The sequence below is a fragment of the Carlito syrichta genome, unplaced genomic scaffold (assembly GCF_000164805.1).
Source record: "Carlito syrichta isolate Samal-C Ts95f unplaced genomic scaffold, Tarsius_syrichta-2.0.1 Scaffold257243, whole genome shotgun sequence".
Classification (NCBI taxonomy): Eukaryota; Metazoa; Chordata; class Mammalia; order Primates; family Tarsiidae; genus Carlito; species Carlito syrichta.
In genome coordinates this window covers 219,005-237,326 of record NW_007201339.1, presented here as the reverse complement: position 1 = coordinate 237,326, position 18,322 = coordinate 219,005, and the positions used below count along the sequence as shown (strand labels likewise).

Genomic DNA, 18,322 nt, shown 5'->3' with positions numbered 1-18,322 from the left:
GGTTTAATCTAGACTCAGATTTACCCTGTGCCAGCTTGGTGGATGCTCCAGGAATTGGAATGGTATGATAGGACATGGGAGCCTTCTAGAAGCTTCTGCAGAGCTGGCTGCTGCTTCAGGACATGTGCAGCAGGCTGTGAGCTGAACTGTGCACTTGCTGCAGGCCGGTCAGTCACTCTTGGACACACCCAGGGTGCCCACCCTGTGGTCCTCACCTTGAAATTCTCAAGGGTTCCATCTGAGTCTGAGCTTCCTGAGGTTGGGGACAGGGTCACACACACAGGGCCCTGCTCCAGGGGCTTGACTGGTGAGTCTGCCCTGCCCCTGTGCCTGAGCCATCTGGCCCCACCCCAACTTGAGACAGGATTGAGTTCAGGACTGACCAAGGGTTTACTCATAGCTCTTCTTTTTAAAGGATGTGAAATCTTGTAAGAGCCAAAATTAAGATTCCTCCTCACACCTTCCATAGGAGACACAGACATGTGTGGCACACACAAGTGGTGTGGGGCTGGGGGCACATACTTGTGGCCCTGAACAGTGTCCTCTCAGTGGCTGCAGAGGTATGAGGGCTCAATGCCAAATGGCTGTGTCCTGCAGCTTTTTCTCGGAGGCCTGAGTGGGTCCCCCTGGACTCTCTCAGGACGAGTGGCCAGGGCTTACCTTTGCCAGCCAGTCAGGATGATGCCCTGCAGTGAGTCCGCAGGCCCACTGCTCGCCACCTGCAGCCACTGCGCCTGGTTCCTGAGGTGGAGCCCGATGGGGGGCAGGGCCTGGCTGGCCCCTGTGGCACCCTTGAAGGCACTGGCTGCCCACAGCCGCAGGAAGCCACACTCCCGAAACTTCTGCACGAGGAGCACTGAGTGAGAAAGCAAGCAGGTGAGTGTACCTGTGGAGGTGCCACCACACCTGGACACACGTCCCTGGACCATGTGTCCCTGAGCCATGCGCTTGTCCAGGCCCAACACATGAACCACCATGTCTGCTTGGATCCACAGGAGGAGACCCCAGCAGTTTCTAAGGAGCCCTCATCTACCTGCTCACTAAGAAACACCCCAGAGCACAGTGGGGAGGAGGCTCTCACAGGGTGGGCGTCCTGGGCTTGGGGTGCCACAGGGTGGAGTTGGGCCCTGGCTTCCCACAGACAGGTGGGCCCTGGCTTCCCACAGACCCCAGGCTGGGTCGCTGGGGTTGTGGGTCAGGGGAGCCTGACCACCCTGTCTAAGATGTGACCAACAGTGTCCCCTTTTGCCCCGGCATCTTGGTACTGACCCTTGCTGTGCACATCCAGGTCAGCTGCATAGTCCCAGAGCACCAGCTCCACCAGCTGTGGCAGCCCCGATGCTGTGGACGAAGCAACCAAGAAACCATGAGTGCTGGTAAGATCTGTCCACACCACCTCCCCCAATCCCTTGACCTACTGGATGTGCATTAAAGTGGGAGTGTAAACTACCTTTTTAGGACAGCCTCAGCTCTGTTATACACAACCACATACAGCTCCTATTCAAAGCTGGCCTGAATGGAATGACCATGCTCTTGCTGTCCATCTGCTGGCTGCTCTACAAGGTCACTAGCCCCACATGCCCCTGGAACACACCACTAAATGGAGTTAATTTGAATGAGTCTTTTTATTTTTTGAGTTGGGGTCTCATTTGGTCACCCAGATTGGAGTGCAGCACCACGCTCACAGCTTACCACAGCTGCAACTTCCTGGGCTCAGGTGATCTTTCCATCTCATCCTACTGAGGAGCTGGGACTACACGTGCATGACACCATACCAGACTAATTTTTAAATATTTTTATCAGATGAGGTCTCACTATGTTCCCTAGGCTGATCTCAAACTCCTGGGTTCAAGCAATCCTCCTACCTTGGCCTCTCAAAGTGCTGGGATTATAGGCATGAGCCACCGTGCCAGCCCAATTCTAATTTTTCTTAATCTAATTTAGCCACATGTGGGTGGTGGCTGCCAGAACAGCAAGGCCCTAAGACATGCGAGACTCACAGAAGCAGGAATGGCAATGGCCGGCACTGCATCTGGGTTCTGCTGTGTGTATTTGAGCACCACCTTTCAACCTGGGAGGAGATCATCTGCTCATCCCCAAGCCCCAGCTTTGGGCAGGTCCCTGGGGCTGGAAGACCAGGGCTGTCCTGGAGGAGGCTGCTGGAAGACAGGACACTCACACACCTGTGGCTGCTGTCCTCCAGCTCAAGCCTATCACTCCTACCAAGACTACCATGACTTCTAGGAGCATGATTTAGACCTGGCATTTTCATGTGAGGACATGTAAAGTAGCCATATGGAGCCATGTGGAGTTGGAAGCTTACTTCAGGGCCCACTTCCTGTAGCACATTTCTGAAATTGGAGGTCTCAGGAAAGTAAGTGAACCCCTCCTCCCACCACAAGGCCCCGCGGCAGACCTGCCAGCTGGTCCTGGGGCAGGTCCCGTAGCATGTCATCCCATACCAGGGGTGTTGTGCCAGGGTGCCGGGCCAGCACGCGGCTGGCCACCGCCCTCATGTGGGACAGACACAGCTTTGCTTTGCTGTTCTGCTCCTGTTGCAGCCACTGTCTTGAGGCCTCACCCTCTCCTAGGTAGTAGACCTGGAAGAGACAAGACAGGGATGCCTCTGCACTGCCCACCTGTGCTGTGGACACAGGTGGAAGAGCCCAGCAGTTCGTCTGTGTCTCAAATCTCAGGGTAGTTGTCTGTAGGGAGGATGTCTGGGAGGAGCTCAGGGGCCCCCCAGGGGTGACCCTGTCTTCTTTCCTGGGATGTAAACTTCCACTCAGCTCGAATGTCCACAAGCAGCTCTTTTCACAACTGCCAAAAGGTGGAAACTGGTGTCCATCAACATATGATGGACACAAGGTGGTCCATCCATACAGTGGAATGTTAGTCAGCCTTAGAGAAGAAGGAAGCTCTGACACATGCTACAGCATGGACAGACACTAGAAACCTTATGTGAGTGAAAGACACCAGACATACTGTCACACAGTGTCAGAACAGGCAACTCCATTGAGACAGAAAGCAGGTTAGTGGCTGCTGGGGCAGCAGGTGGGGAAGGGACATGGGACTTCTGTTTGGGGAGGCAAAAGGGCTCTGGAGCTAAATAGTGGTGATGGTCACAGCATTGTGAATGTACTGAGAAGATGCTGAAGTAAATACTTTAACATAGTTACAGTGGTAACCTTCAACAAAAGCCTCTGGGGTTAAAATGTCTACAAAGCCGGGTCTTATATCAGTCCATCTGAGTCACAGGCCAGGAGGGCCTCCAGGCACCAGGCTTCCCACCCCAGCCTTGGAACTCAGAGTCCTCCTCAGACTTTTCTGCACTGAAGTTCAAATAAGTGAAACAGGGTGGGTGAGAGGTAGGTCTGAGGGACTGGAGAGGCGATACATCAGTGCCAACCTTGGGGACTATCTTTCCCAGCTGTGCTTGAGTATCCAAAAGTAGTACTTCCTTGCTTGCACCAATGAAATGCATCGCGACAGCTGGAACAAGGTAACACACTCAGATTCAGGCAACCCAGTTCCAAGGGCATGTACCTGCCCATCACTGGGTGAGCTCTGCCTCTGCTGGGGATGCATCACGGCCACTTCTGCTCTGTCATCAGGGTGTTCTTGTCTGACCTTGAGGTGCCTCAATCGGACCTCCAGGTTTGCCCCAGGCCAGGTCATGCATCCTCCGGGAGAAGGTGCTAGAACAGGCTCCCTAATGGGGACTCTCTCCTTGGCAAGCCCTATTTTGTTCTTTGTTACTTGGACTATTTTTATTTTCTTTCTTTTGTTTTTGGTTTTTTTTTAAGTCAATGTCTCACTCTGTTTTTCAGGTTGAAGTGCAGTGGCACAATCATGGCTTACCACAGCCTTGACCTCCTGGGCTCAGGCAATCCTTCCACCTCAGCCTCCTGAGTAGTACAGACTACAGGTGTGTGCCACTGTGCCAGGCTAATTTTTTTGATATGTTGCCCAGGCTGGTCTCTAACTCCTGGCCTCAAGGGACCCTCCCACCTAAAACTCCTGGGATTACATGCATGAGTTACTGCGCTGGGTCTTATTTTCTATTTAAAAGGAGAAACCATGACATAGGTGAAGGTGACCTGGAAGTCAAGAGAGGGAACTGCTGTGCAAGTGGGGATGGAGGTACCCACCTCATCACACCCGACATGGAGCCGCTGGGTGCCTGGGTGCTGCTCTAGGATCTGGTCAATCATGGCGCCCACCAGTGCCAGGGACTCTGCCTCATGGGGGTTCAGTGTGTTGGGGAAGGCTGCCACCTCCCGGAGATGGGCGAATGCAGCGTGCTTCAGCACAAACTGTGGAGAAACACCATGAGCTGGTGACGCTGGGCAGGAAGAAGCAGGTGCCAGGCTCCTCCGCACACCTGGGACTTCTCTGTTCAAATACCTATCTCTGCTCTCAGTCAGCCCAGATAGGCCGAGAGGCCTGAGCTGCTTATCCCTGACTCCCCAGAAAGGCTCCAGCCAAGCCAAGATCCAGGACCCCAAAGGAGCAGCACCTTTGGAACCTGTCTCCAGTTGGGTCTGAGCCATCCAGTTGGTTACTCGTGGGCCCTTCTCATTCCAGTGGGTAAGAGATGGAGCTGTGCAAAGCCAGACTCTACCCACACCCAGAATGACAGGCTGCTCTCAGAGCTCCTGGGCTCTGTGGCATGAAAAGGTTGACAACTCTTCTCCCCCTAAAACAGTGCAAAAAATGGAACAATCTGTGCAGACAGCCATTCAGAACTCTGAACATCAACCAAAGGCGAACAACAAACTGAGAAACGTTTCTTCATTAAAGACTGCTGTAACTTTGCGTAAGAATAGAGACTTTGCGGCCTTCTGGCCTAGGGTTGCTTGTTGTCCACTTCCCCCATAAACCACAGCTTTGCTGCCAGAGGGACAGACTTGACTTGGGCTGAGTTAAAAACCCACCCTATCAGGGGCATTGTCAGTAAAAGTTTCAAATGTAGGAAACAAGTGGAGAAAATGCCTCATCCTCTTCTAGCCAGTTGGTGTGGCGCCTGCTGGGGCAAGGTGCAACTGGCTGGAGATTTAATGGGTGACCCTGGAAAAAGAGAGCAAGAGGGTGCCTGTACACCTGGCTGATGGGAGGCCACACAAATGTGGGGGCACCTGAGAGCTGGATGAGAACTGGCTGAACCTGGGGTTGCCCACCACCCCCCAGCCCTGTGGCAAGGGGTAGAAGCCTGTGGGGTCTGCTCAAACCTTTGGCTGACCACCAGCTATGAAGACAGAGGTATGACCACCAGCAGGAAGTCAAGCTAAAATATAAAAATAAGAATAAAAAAGCTCAGCAGTGGCCACACACAGCTAGAGAGACAAGTCCTACAGATTAAGTACAGACAACTTGTTAGAAAACAAAAAATAACTACTACCACCACTGCCTGGTGGAGAAGAAAATAAAAATTAGATTTGATGACATGTATTATTTGAAATGTCCAGTTCTCAATTAAAAATTATGAAATGTGCAAATAAACTAGAAAGTGGAACCCACTCAGGAAAAACTTGGTCAATAGATCCTGATTCTGAGTAGGCCCACATGTAGAATTTGTCATACAAATGTTTCAAAGAAATTACAATAAATATGTTCTAAAAATTATAGGAAAGTAATTACAATAATGGAAATGAAAGCTCCATTTGATGGGTTCAACAGCAAATTTGAAATGTCAGAAGAATCTGATAGTGACAATAGAACAACAAAAATGATCCAAATGATCCAGAAAAAAGATGGAAGAAAAATGAACAAAGCCTCAGAGACCTATGGGACATCAAGTACACCAAATACATGCAACAGGAGACCTAGAAGGAAAGAAAGAAGGGGACAGAGAAAACCCCTGAAGAAATGGTCAACACAGAGAAACCCTGAAGAAATGGTCAACACAGAGAAAACCCCTGAAGAAATGGCCAAAAATGTCACAGAAGAGGTAAAAATCAGTAATCTACAGCTTTATGCTCAACAAACCCAAGTAGGATAAGAAATCCACAGCTAGACACATCATAACCAAACTGCTAAACAGCAAATACAATAGAAGATCCTGAAAGCATCAAGAACACAAACAACACATTCTGGGCAATAAGACCAAAATTAATGACTGACATACTATATTTGTGGAATGGAAATATAGGTAAGAGGTAATTTTCTCCCTAATTGATTTACATTTTTTTTTCCCTGAGTCAGAGTCTTACTCTGTCGCCCAAGCTGAAGTGCAGTGGTACACTCACGGCCACCACAGCCTCAACCTTCTGGGCTCAAGTAATCTTTCCTCCTCAGTCTTCCAAGTAGCTGGAATCACAGGCACGTGCCACCACGCCTGGCTAATTTTTTGATATACTGTAGAGAAAGGTTTCACCAAGTTGCCCAAGCTGGTCTCAAACCCCTGGATTCAAGCAATGCTTTCACCTCTGCCTCCCAAAGTGCTGGGTTTACAGGCATGAACCACCATGCCCTGCTTGATTTACATATTTAATGCTACTTCAATCAAAATCTCAGCAAGGTTTTTGTCCATATACAGACACACCAAATCTAAAATACGGATGAATAGGCCAAGTAATTTTGAAAAAAAGGATAAAGTTGGAAGAATCATACTACCTAATTTTAAGACTTATAGGAAATCTATAATATTCAAGATAATGTGATCTTAGCAGAGGGAAGACCACAGATCGATGGAACAGAACAGTCTAGAAACAGACCCTCACAAATATGGTCAATGGATTTTTGACAAAGGTGCAAAGGCCATTCCAAGAGGAAAGGATAGTCTTTTCAAATGGTTTGAAACAGCTAGTCATCTCAAGAGGTTACATACTATATGCAAAAAAAAGTGAACCTCAACCTAAGCTTCACACCTTGTAGAAGAATTAACTCAAAATGAACCACAGATTTAAATGAAAAATGTGCAAGAGTAAAACTTTAGAAGAAAACACAGGAAAAATCTTCATGATCTGGTGACTGGCAAAGATTTCTTAGAAATGACATCAAACGCATTCAAGTTATGCACTGGGACAAAATATTTGCAAATCACATATGTAACAGAGGACTTATATTCAGAATATATAAAGAACTTTAAAAACTTAACAGTCACGCCAAAAAAAAAAAATAGGCAAAAACACTTGAACAGTTATTTCACCAAAGAGGATATGCTAGTGGCAAAGAAATAAATGTAGAGGTCTTTGTCCATTAGAAGCCAATCCTGACAACACCTTCATTTTGGATGTCAAGCCTCCAGAGATGAGAGACGCATTTCTGTTGTTTTAAGCCACCTGGTTTGTGGTGATTTCTTATGTCCTGAGAGTAGAGCCCTACAAGGAGGGTGGGGAATAAAGGAGTCAGAGTGGCGCTTTGACTTGCTGCAGTGGAGAGGACTAGAGGAGTCAGAGTGGACCCAGAAGACATGTCAGATGGGCTTCATAGTGAGTTTAGACAAGGGTGGGGCCATCAGAATGGAGGAGGAGCAGGAGCAGCAGGACCTAATGTGGGCTGGAAACACAGTCGGTGGGTGTGGCTGGTCTGTTTCTGGTTTGCACACCTGAGGCTGGAAGATACCCCTTGATGGAGACACCGTGCAGGTGGTCTGGAACCCAGGTCTGGAGTCACTGAGGTGCAGACAGGAAGAGGAAATGGTATTGTCTAGAGAAAGAGTAGGAAGAGGAAAGAGGAGCCCAGAGGAGCCCTGGGGACTGCCAAGCCACAGCACCTACAGGGAAACAACCGTGGATGGATACCGAGGAGGTGCAACCAGAGGCTGGGGGAAATCAAGAGAGTGTGGGGTTCAGGCGGAGGGAGTTGCTTGTGATGCCAGAAGCTATGGAGGAGTCAAGTGGGAGAGGGCTAAGACCTGTCCCTTGATTCAGTGACACAAAGGACATCAGTGGCCTCAGGAGATGTTTTGTGGTGCAGTGGTAGTAAGCAGGAAGCACCAACTTCAGAGAATCCAGAGTCATGAGAGAGCCCCAGAAGACATGCCCACTTGCTTCTAAGTGAAATGGCCTTCTTTATATAAATAAAAACAAGAATGGAAGAATTGTTGATAAATCTCATCAGTGAATCTGTTACAGGAACAAACAAAACCTAAGAGCCAGTAAATTAATGTTGTGTTTAATTTATTCCCATTTTTTGATGCAGATATGAAAAATATTTTTGAAGATCATATAGGGGTTTAGGAAAGTATTTTCAAAATTAAAGTGAGAAAAAGATACAAATAGGAAATAAAGCCTCTTTTCTTTCCTTTTTTTCCCCTTGAGTTGCAGCCCCACTCTGTTGTCCAGGTTGAAGTGCAGCAGCATGATCACAGCTCACTACAATCTTGACCTCCCAGGCTCAGGTGATCCTTCTGCCTCAACCTCCCGGATAGCTGGGACTACAGGAGCACGCCACCATGCCCAGCTAATTTTTTTAATTTTTTAAATTTATTTTTGTGGAGATGAGGTCTTGCTATGTTGCCTCAAACTCCTGGGCTCAAGTAATCTTCCTGCTTCAACCTCCCAAAGTGCTGGAATTACAGGCATGAGCCACCATGCCTTATATTTTACTTTACACAATATGTTGATGAATACAAATAAAAAAGGAAAGCCCAGCAGACACCCAGGGTCCCCCTTTCTGGTCCTTTTCCTCCATTCCCCTGTCATTCCCCAGTCATGTGTATTCTAGCCATCAGAAGGGCAGGGGCCTCTGAGAGCAAAGGCCTCTCTCTAAGCTGTGGCTGCCTGCACCCCTTCAGGCCTCGCTTTGCCTGCATCTGATACCCCATACCTGGCACCAGGTATCTTCCAATCCTGCCACTCACCTCCATGTGTCCAAATGTCTGCACTAAGGGAATCACCTCCAGCTCGTTCAGTCTGGCCAGATGCAGTATCTCTTTGATTTCAGAGGGGCTAGAGAGACAAGTATCATGCAGAGGGTTACACCATTGTGGTCAGAAAGCTGTTCCACATTCCCCAACCCTTGCCCATCAGGCACCAGAGGGCTCTCCTAGAAAGTGGTGAGACCACTAACTCTGCAAAGTTCAACAGGTGTTCTAGTTTCCAGGAAGACACATGCTCTAGAATTTGGGAAAATGATGCTCTATCACATCCTCAAGTAACTGAGTGCTTTTCCTCTGCTATTCTTAAACAAACTCTACAGAGGATGAAGTTCTCTGCATTTTACAGGAAACTGAGCTACACAGGGACTCACACTCCAGAGCATGCTGGCCCAAGGGCAGACCATCTGGCACCTGGTTTTGTTTAGCCCTCGACCTATGAACAGGTCCCGGAGGCTGATGTTCCACTCCAGGAGGGTCACATCCTGGGAAGGGCTGACTGCTCAATGTCTTCATTTTTCACAAGCCATCATGAGGTGTCATTTCTACTTTTTGTATGTGTTTGAACCATTTCTTAGGTTAATCAGTTCTATAAATTTACTAATTATATAAAATTGTCTTTAAATATACCTGTTTTAAGTTTCAAGGAACCTTGGTACTTTTTTCCCTTCAAAAGACAAAGAGGGGTCAGGTGCGGTGGCTCATGCCTATAATCTAGCACTTTAGGAGGCTAAGGTGGGAGGATTGCCTGAACCCAGGAGTTTGATCTTATCTCTACAAAAAAAAAAAAAAAAAAATTTAGCCCAGCATGGTGACGCATGCTTGTAGTCTTGGCTACTTAGGAGGCTGAGGTGGAAGGATCATTCAAGTCCAGGAGTTCAAGGCTGCAGTGAGCCATGATCTGACTGTACCACTGCACTTCATCCTGGGCAACAAAGTAAGACTGACTCAAAACAAAAATAAAGAAACAAATTGCATGTGGTGGCTCAAGCCTGTAATTCTAGCACTTTGGGAGGCTGAGATAAGAGGATTGTCTGAGCCCACGGGTTTGAGATCAGCCTGGGCAACTTGGCGAGACCTCATCTCTACAATAAACCAAAAAATTAGCCAGGCTACATGGTAGCGTATGCCTGTAATTCTGGCTACTTGGAAGGCTGAGGCAAAAGGATTGCCTGAGCCCAGCAGGTCGACGCTAGGGTGGCTGTGAGTATGCCACTGCACTCTACTCTGGGTGATGGAATGAGACTCCAACTCAAAAAAAAAAAAAGAAACAAAGAAACATATTCATTGTAGGAAGAAAAATAGAAGTGTATGAAGAAAATGCAAACCTCTAACAATCTAATCACAGGCTATTGCCCTGGTGTGCCTTTCCTGTTTTCTGGTCTAACCACCTGTGGGGTGCATGGAGTACACACATTTTGGATTGTTGACACATGGAGTCAAACATCTTCTACAACAGTGGCCACTTTATATCCAGCAGGCAGTCTGATTTTTCTTATCCTCAAGAACACAGAGGACTACATTTTTTAAAAGCCTCACCAATTTGTTAGCAAGAATGGCATTGTATTACTTTAATTTCTTTGATTCCTGTGAGGTTTAAACATTTTCTTACATGCTTATTGTTCATTTTTATATCTTCCTTTGGGATCTGCCAGTTAATGCCCTTTGCCTGTTTTTCTTTTGGGCTATTCATTATTGACTCATACAGAGACCTATAATTTGAAAGCTGGGCAGGTGCCCCTCATCTCCACCACATCTGGTTTTACTGATTTTGTCTTCTTCCCTTTAATCTTCACTTCTCCAACTCGAAACCCCAAATGTGGCCTTAAAGATCAACCCCTTCTCCATATGGTTCCCTCCCTGCATGGAAGCCTGTCTTCATTCTTGAGCACTTCATATCCACAGAGGAAATGCCTGCAAGACTAAGACTTGAATCAACTTTTCCTTTGGGGGTCACAGCTGGTGCATTTCATTTCATTTTATGAGATAGGGTTTCGATCTATTGCCCAGGCTGGAGTACAGTGGCACGATCATACTTCACTGCAGCCTCCAACTCCTGGGCTCAAGTGATCCTCTCCACCTCAGCCTTCTGAGTAGCTAGGACTAAGAGGCAGGCCACTATACCTGGCTAATTTAAAAAACAATTTTTTTTTGGTAGAGATGGGGTCTCACTATGTTGCCCAAGCTGGTCTCAAATTCCTGGCCTCAAGCAATCCTCCCATTTCAGCCTCCCAAAGCTCTGGGATTACAGGCATGGGCTACTTACTATACCCGGCCCCCTTTCTCTTTTAAATGTTTCCAAATTCTCTTCAATGAACATGTTTTCGTTTTATAATTAACTTTAATTTTTCTTTATTTTAAACATGTGGGGTACAATTCAAGGTTAGGTATACAAATGTTCATTGTGCAGGTACCCTTGTTGATGAGGTGTGCCCCTCTCTCCCTTGGCAGTTTCTCTCAACTGCCAATCCCAACCCCCCTCCCCTGGCAATTTCCCACTACTGTCAATCCCTTTCTTATAGTATTTATGATTATAGTTAATTTTCATAAAGATGTATATAAAAAGACAGAAAAGGAGCGTACCCACCATGTTAAACTCCTGACTGTCCCCCCACATCTCTAGGTTGCCACCTCCTGCCTGCAGAGCCCCACTTCTCCGAGGCAGCAGGTGTTACCTGTAAGCATGCCTGGCCCGCAGCAGCCGCAGAGGGCCATCATAAGGAAACATGTCTTCATACTCAATGAGGAGGCCGTTTGCACCTAGAGCACGGAACAGAGGAAAAATCTGGGGGGAAGACAGGGGGGAGTTATGAAGAAGTGATCATCTGAATACAAAGTGTCATGTATACACTGTGGAGACACTGTCCTTTTTAGCCTGCGGAGATGAATGGGAGTTAATATTCATATTTTTCCCGAGAACTTTAAACCTGGAAGGTTTACTGTATATCATGCCAAATCAAACGCTCTCCTAGTGACATGACTATTCCGCACAGGAACAGTCTATGTTCTAAAACAGCTGCTACAATATAGGTCATCTCTAGGGGCTTAGCTGGGGAGTGACAGCTCAGGTCAAGAGAGTTCTTCAGAGCAGTTCCTTACACAGACAGAATACAGCACAGAGGAGCCATGGAGAAGCCAAGCTAGACACACTTCTAAGGCAGGAGGGCAGGAGGAGTTGGGGGGTGGGCAGCAGGGCTCAGAGAGTTAGGGGCCAGTGCCAGGGGAGGGTAGGGAGAGATGGGGGCTGGAGAGGCAATGGAACTCCTCTGTACCTGCACTGTGCTCACAGGGTCCCTTCTCCTCACACTCCTCCCACTTCCTTCTCCACCTTTATTTCAAAGGATAGAAAGTTCCCTATTCTCAAGGATTTTTAGGACCAGTTCATGTCTACGAAACAGAACAACTGAGATTATCTTCTAGTTTGGCATCAAACTAGGATAATGGCATTATGGTTTGTTTGGTTTCAGGGGGCTAAAAAAAAATAGCTCAATGTTGGCACTAACTCAGAGGACTATGTGGATATTCAAAATAGTCCCCAATTGCAGATATGGACATGTTTTCAATGATTTGTAACATCCTTTTGTTAATATTACTGTCAAACTTTTCTTTCCCTCCAAAACAGGAAAGTTCTGATGCATGCTAAATGGAAAGAAGTCAGTCTAGGACTAAAAATTAGCTCTAAATAATTCATAAATGGGTAATCATTTGCATTCTGCAAACCAATAAAAGGCAGACTGACTAGGCAGACTGACTATGAAAAGAAGTTATTTAACCTGAGTAGGGCACATCTGGATAAAAGAGACAACAGCATTTTCCTATTTTCCTTAGTGTTTTTGCTTCTGGTTTCCCTTTTAGCCTCCCATGGCCATGTGACCTCTGTGCAGCCTACGTGGCAGCCTGTCATTGTGGGTGGTAAGGATCCTTTGTGTGTAAGCATGTGAGAAGCTGCTAACCCACAGGCTTGGAGAGACTCACAGACACACGTGATTTCCCACATCCGGCACTGAAATGGGGCAGAGGTTTTTACTATGAAACGTACAAACATACACCTACGTGGAGAAATCACACAGTGAACCCCTGTGCACCCATCATTGAGATTCAATAATTGTCAACATTTTGCCTATTTTGTTTTGCCTAATTTCTATGTTTTTTTTTTTTGCTGGAGTACTTTAAAACAAATCCCAGACAATGTATCTTCCCACCTGTAAATGCTTCAATATACTAGGAGATAAAGACTTAAAAAAAACCCAAACAAACTATAATTCCATTATCCTACTAATCAAATTAGTAATAGTTCCTTGATATCATTCAAATACAGGCATGTGCCACCACACCCAGCTTATTTTTTTATTTATTGTAGAGACAAGGTCTCACCATGTTGCCCAGGCTGGTCTCGAAACCCACAATCCTTTCACCTCACCCTCCCAAAGTGCTGGGATTACAGGTGTGAGCCACCATGGCCAGCTCCCTCTGCTTTTTAAAAGTTTTTAAAATTTGTGAGTCAGAATTTCACCCCATCTCCAAGGTTGGAGTATAGTAGCATGATCATTGCTCACCACAGCCTTGACTTCTTGGGCTCAGGCGATCTTTCCACTTCAGCCTCCTGAGTAGCTTGGACTACAGGTGCATACCACCATGCCAGGCATTTTTTTTTTTTTTTTGTAGGGACTAAGTCTCGCTATGTTGCCCAGGCTGGTCTCGAACTCCTGGCCTCATTCAACTACAGGCATGTGCCACCACACCCAGCTAATTTTTTTTATTTATTATAGAGACAAGGTCTTGCCATGTTGCCCAGGCTAGTTTCGAACCCGCAATCCTCTCACCTCAGCCTCCCAAAGTGCTGGTGAGCAATGATCGTGCTACTGTACTCCCCTCCTAGGGGAGGGAGGGGCGCACCTCATCAACAAGGGTACCTGCATAATGAACATTTGTATACCTAACCCTGAATTGTACCCCACATCTTAAAAAAAAAACAACCAAAACCAAAACCAAAAAACTCAAAATTATGGATCTAACTGATTGCATTCTCAAGATGTCCACTAGCATGTCTGCCCATTTTCCTGCATGCTAGTAGATAGGAAGGCGTGATTAGATTAAAGTTTTGTTCTTTTGGCAAGAATACTTCATAGTTGGCTATCTAGACACAAGTCTGGCTGTCCCACTGCATTCTTGTTGGCTTTATCAGTGGGTTCAGGTGGCAGTAGCCAAAACCATTCCATGGTCCTTCTTCCCAAAGGCTTCCACAACCTCCTATCATTACTGCCTCATTAGTATTTCACTAGGAGTTGCAGGTGCTGACTTTCAAACTATCATCCTTTCTGTGTCTACTGGCTAGAATTTTTAAGGAAGAATTTAGTGAATTCATTCAATTCTTGAATGTTTGTAACAATTGGTCTGTGGCTTTTACATTAGAGGGTTGATTTGACTGGAAAAAATATCCTTACAGCCTACCTCCTTGAGTATCTTAAATCTGTTATTTCCTGTCTTGTCATAAAATGTTGCTACCAAAATGTCTGATGCCAATACAATTTTCTTTCCCTTATATATGACTTGAAGCTTTTTTTCTGTATTCCCAAGAGTTTTAAAGTTTTTATTTTCCTTACAGTCTAAGTTTACATCTTGGTGTATATCATCCCAGATAAATGTTTCCAGGTATATGGTATGCACTTTTTTTTTTTTTGAGTTGGAGTCTCACTCTGTCACCCAGACTGGAGTGCAGTGGCCGCTCCCGGCCACCGCAGCCTCAACCTGCTGGGCTCCAGCGATCCTTCCACCTCAGCCTTCCAAGGAGCTGGAATTATAGGCGCGCACTACCATGCCCGTCTATGCACTTTCAATAAGTAGACTCAAGAACGGATTTTTGTTTCTTAGTATTTGTTCTATACCATCATTTTAGTTCTCTTCCTTGGGGATTGTTGAAAATGGAAAACCAGGGCCACAGGATTTTGCAGCTCTCCCACCCTTGAATCTAGACTGGCTTTGGGATTTGCTTTCCCAGTGGTAAGAGGCAGCAAGGACACTGTGTAGGTTGCAGAGCCTGAGCCTTGAGAAGTCTTGCAGCACTGCTCTGAAACTGCCACACTGAAAGAAAGCTGGCCTGGCCTCCTAGGGAACACACACGGAGGAGAACTGAGGTGTCCTGCTAATAGGACAAACTGCCAGATATGTAAAGTCACCTGGGACCATCGGGTGTTTCTAGTAATCATGATCACATGAGGGATCCCAGGTCAGGGAAGCAGAATCACCCAACCAACCCACAGGAACATGAGGGGAATGAATTATTATCAAGTTATCTAAGTTTGGGGTGATCTGTCATGCAGCAGCAAACAACTGAGTAGGGACTCCATTTACATGTAAGTGGGATCTTCTTTGCCTATTTTCTGTATCTATCAATTTGTCAATGCTTTTTCATTTCTTCATGTTTGAATTTTGCCTATCATTTATTTACAAATACAATACTTTCCATGGTGCCTATTCACTTTTGTGCTTTTTCTAGTTTAGTCTTAATTAAAATAAGTATATTTTCTTTATAATTCATTCCTGACTTCCATTAGGCAATCTTTTCACATCCTCCTTTTGTCTAGTTATCATTAGATAACTGAGTCACTCTATTTCTGATTTATGCTATTCTTTCATAGCTGCTGTCATTTTCTTAATAATCTTTTATCTCATTTTGAAATATTTTGGTACCATGTCATCTCCTTTGTGGTACTATGTTTCTGGTTCCCCTTCACTGCTGCAGTGCTAATCTCATCATTAACTTCTTTTCTCTGACATATCTTTGTGTGATATTTAACAATATTCCTTTTCTGTTGCTCATTTTTAAGAACAGGTTTTTGTGTTTGGGATGGAGACTGGCTAACCCCAGGGCCCTTCCTGTACTGTTGCCATAAAGTATTAGAAGTTACAGGTTCTGTGTAGCTACCTTTGCTGTATTTTATTTCTGCCTCCTCTGGAACCTTTTCCTCCAGTATCAGAACGTTTTTTCCCCTTTACCTTCAGTGTTCCTGCCAGTTCAATGCAGATTCTTTCCCCCACATTTTGTCATCATTATTGGACTCTGTCTCTCTGTAAAGAAGCTTTGTTAGGGATTTTTGAGAACCTGTGGCCTTGGGCCTCCACTGTACCCTCTTTCAAGTCTCTCTGCATTCACCCTCAAACTAGAGCATGTAAAGTTTTTCCCCAGTTTCTTGCTATGGGATACCTTTACTTTTAAGGTTATTTTCTAGGTCTTCTGGTTTTGGTACTGTTGGAATTCCCTTCTCTTTCCTCTACCACCTTCTGATTGGCTGCCAACCCCACATGGGTGCTATTCTGTCTGTCGTTTGGCCCCAGACGACAGACCTGTATTTTGGAATCCATAGGGATGCCCTGACAGCTAGTTTTATTAAAGAGTGCATTAGTTTTCTACGGTTGCTGTAAGAAATGACCATAAACTTGTGGCTTAGAACCACATGAATTTATTCTCTCATAGTTCTGGAGGCCAGAAGTCCAAAATTCAAGTGTTGGCAGGCCCATGCTTTCTCTGAAGGCTCTAGAGGAGAATTCTTCTTTGCTTCTTTCTTGCTTCTGGTGACTGCTAGCAATCCTTGGCTGGGAATGCATGATTCCAATCTCTGCCTTCACCATCACATGCTGTCCTCCTATGCATCTCCACTCCACTGTCTTCCCACTGTGTATGTCTTTGTATCTAAATTCCCCTCTCCTTTAAGTACATCAGCCATTGGATTAGGGCTCACTATATTTCAATACAACCTCATCTTAACTTAATTACATCTGCAAAGACTTAATTTCCAAATAAGGTCACATTCACAGGTACCCACGGTTAAGAAATTCAACCCACAACAAAGAGGCTGTGAGTTTCTTTTGCCTTTTCTTTTTCTTTTTTTCCCCCTTTTGCTATCCTGGTTGTTCTTTTTTTCCCTCTTGTTAACCTGGTTGTTTTTGTGCAGAGCTGTGGGGGAAATTCAAAATCAAAGCTGCTGCCACCATCTTGCCCCACTTAGAATCTTGTGGTTGTGTTGTAAGCACCCATTTCTTGAAAGAGACTTGAAAGAGGGTACAGTGGAGGCCCAAGGCCACAGGTTCTCAAAAATCCCTAACAAAGTTTCTTTACAGAGAGACAGAGTCCCACAATGATGACAAAATGTGGGGGAAAGAATCTGCAATGAACTGGCAGGAACCCTGAAGGTAAAGGGGAAAAAACGTTCTGATACTGGGAGAAAAGGTTCCAGAGGAGGAATACTGCTTACAAGGTTAAAGACTGAACCCAAGGCAAAAAGTAATTCTCTATAGGCAAAAGAAAGTCCTTACCTGTGAGAGGTATGAGATCTTTGGTGGAGCTCCTTTAAGGTCCAGATGAACCAGTCTCATCTTAAATGGTGTGGACTCTGACATTTCAATATTTTTTGTGAACTCCTATAGCAAAATCTCTCGCCTGGACACTTCTTCCTAGTGGAGAAAGTAAGTCAGAGTTATAAACAGGACAGAGACTTCTCCTTCAGTCCTTTCCCTTGCACTTCCTGTTTTAGTTCTGTATTGGCCAGTTTTGCTTTATTAATTTGGAGGAAACTTGTTTTACTAACCTCAAAATGAATCAAGAAAACTATCTCCACATTTGGGATTGCCCCTAAAATAGAATGGCACTGGTTTCTTTATAGGATGGTTATGATGTATAAAAGATCTTCTTAAACTAGATATATATGCCAGTGAAAACAAGCCCCACAATATGATGTTTCTGTAGGAAAGTTATCCTCAATTTAATTCTGAATAACGAAGTTAATTTGCATCTCTAGAGCTCAGGTCGACTTGGTAGTAGAGAGGAAGAGACTGCAGAGTTTGCTTTAGGTTGGAGAAAATTGCCTAGGATTTAAAGTAAGCAAGTGATAGTTTGAAAAAGGAAAGAGCCCCAAATGTATCAGAGCTGACTGTAGTTTATACTAAATTTTTAAAGTATCTGGATTATAATGAAGCAGCTGTGAAAGAGTAAAATTTATTTTTTTCTATTATAAGAGCACAAAGGATTGGATGGAAAAAGGAAAGAAAGATCTTCGTATGCTAATACATTCAGTTCAATAATTCAACCTATGCAAAGAGTCATACGTTCCTAGCCTTGAGGGATCTAGACAGCTGCAGAAATAAAGTGGATGCACACAGAAACCCATCATTTTGATTTTCAAAATTACATACAGTTTTTAACCAATAATCTCAATGCCAAGACTTTCAAGGCAGTTACTTAAGTTACTAGCTGCAGGAGGAATGAATCTTGTGAAAAACATTCTGAGAAGGTGCGATGCTTTTAAAGCTTAATCGGTTGAGAAATTGTACAAACCAAAGCTATTTTCCGAGTACGGCTTTGAAGTGAACACTTTGGGGCACAGCGCCGGCCAAGCGCGGAGACGCCTGGTCACCGGCCAGGGTAGGTGCCGAGCCTCACCTGCGCCGCCGATGTCCCACCAGGCCTGGGGGGACCTGGCCCGACTGCACCGCGCGGGGGCGCGG

General features: G+C 45.5%; 1 protein-coding gene across 1 annotated transcript in view; it reads right to left on the bottom strand.

Moving 5' to 3' along the window:
* The window catches only part of HEXDC (hexosaminidase D), a 22,246-nt gene extending 3,924 nt beyond the window's left edge, over window positions 1-18,322 (bottom strand). The window contains exons 1-8 of the mRNA XM_008052118.1: window positions 18,258-18,322; window positions 17,135-17,272; window positions 11,497-11,606; window positions 8,807-8,894; window positions 4,152-4,316; window positions 2,417-2,600; window positions 1,270-1,341; window positions 661-856 (exon numbers count right to left, since the gene is read on the bottom strand). Coding sequence (XP_008050309.1) covers window positions 661-856; window positions 1,270-1,341; window positions 2,417-2,600; window positions 4,152-4,316; window positions 8,807-8,894; window positions 11,497-11,606; window positions 17,135-17,218 — 899 coding nt within the window. The 5' untranslated portion in view covers window positions 17,219-17,272; window positions 18,258-18,322. The remainder of the gene's footprint in view (window positions 1-660; window positions 857-1,269; window positions 1,342-2,416; window positions 2,601-4,151; window positions 4,317-8,806; window positions 8,895-11,496; window positions 11,607-17,134; window positions 17,273-18,257) is intronic.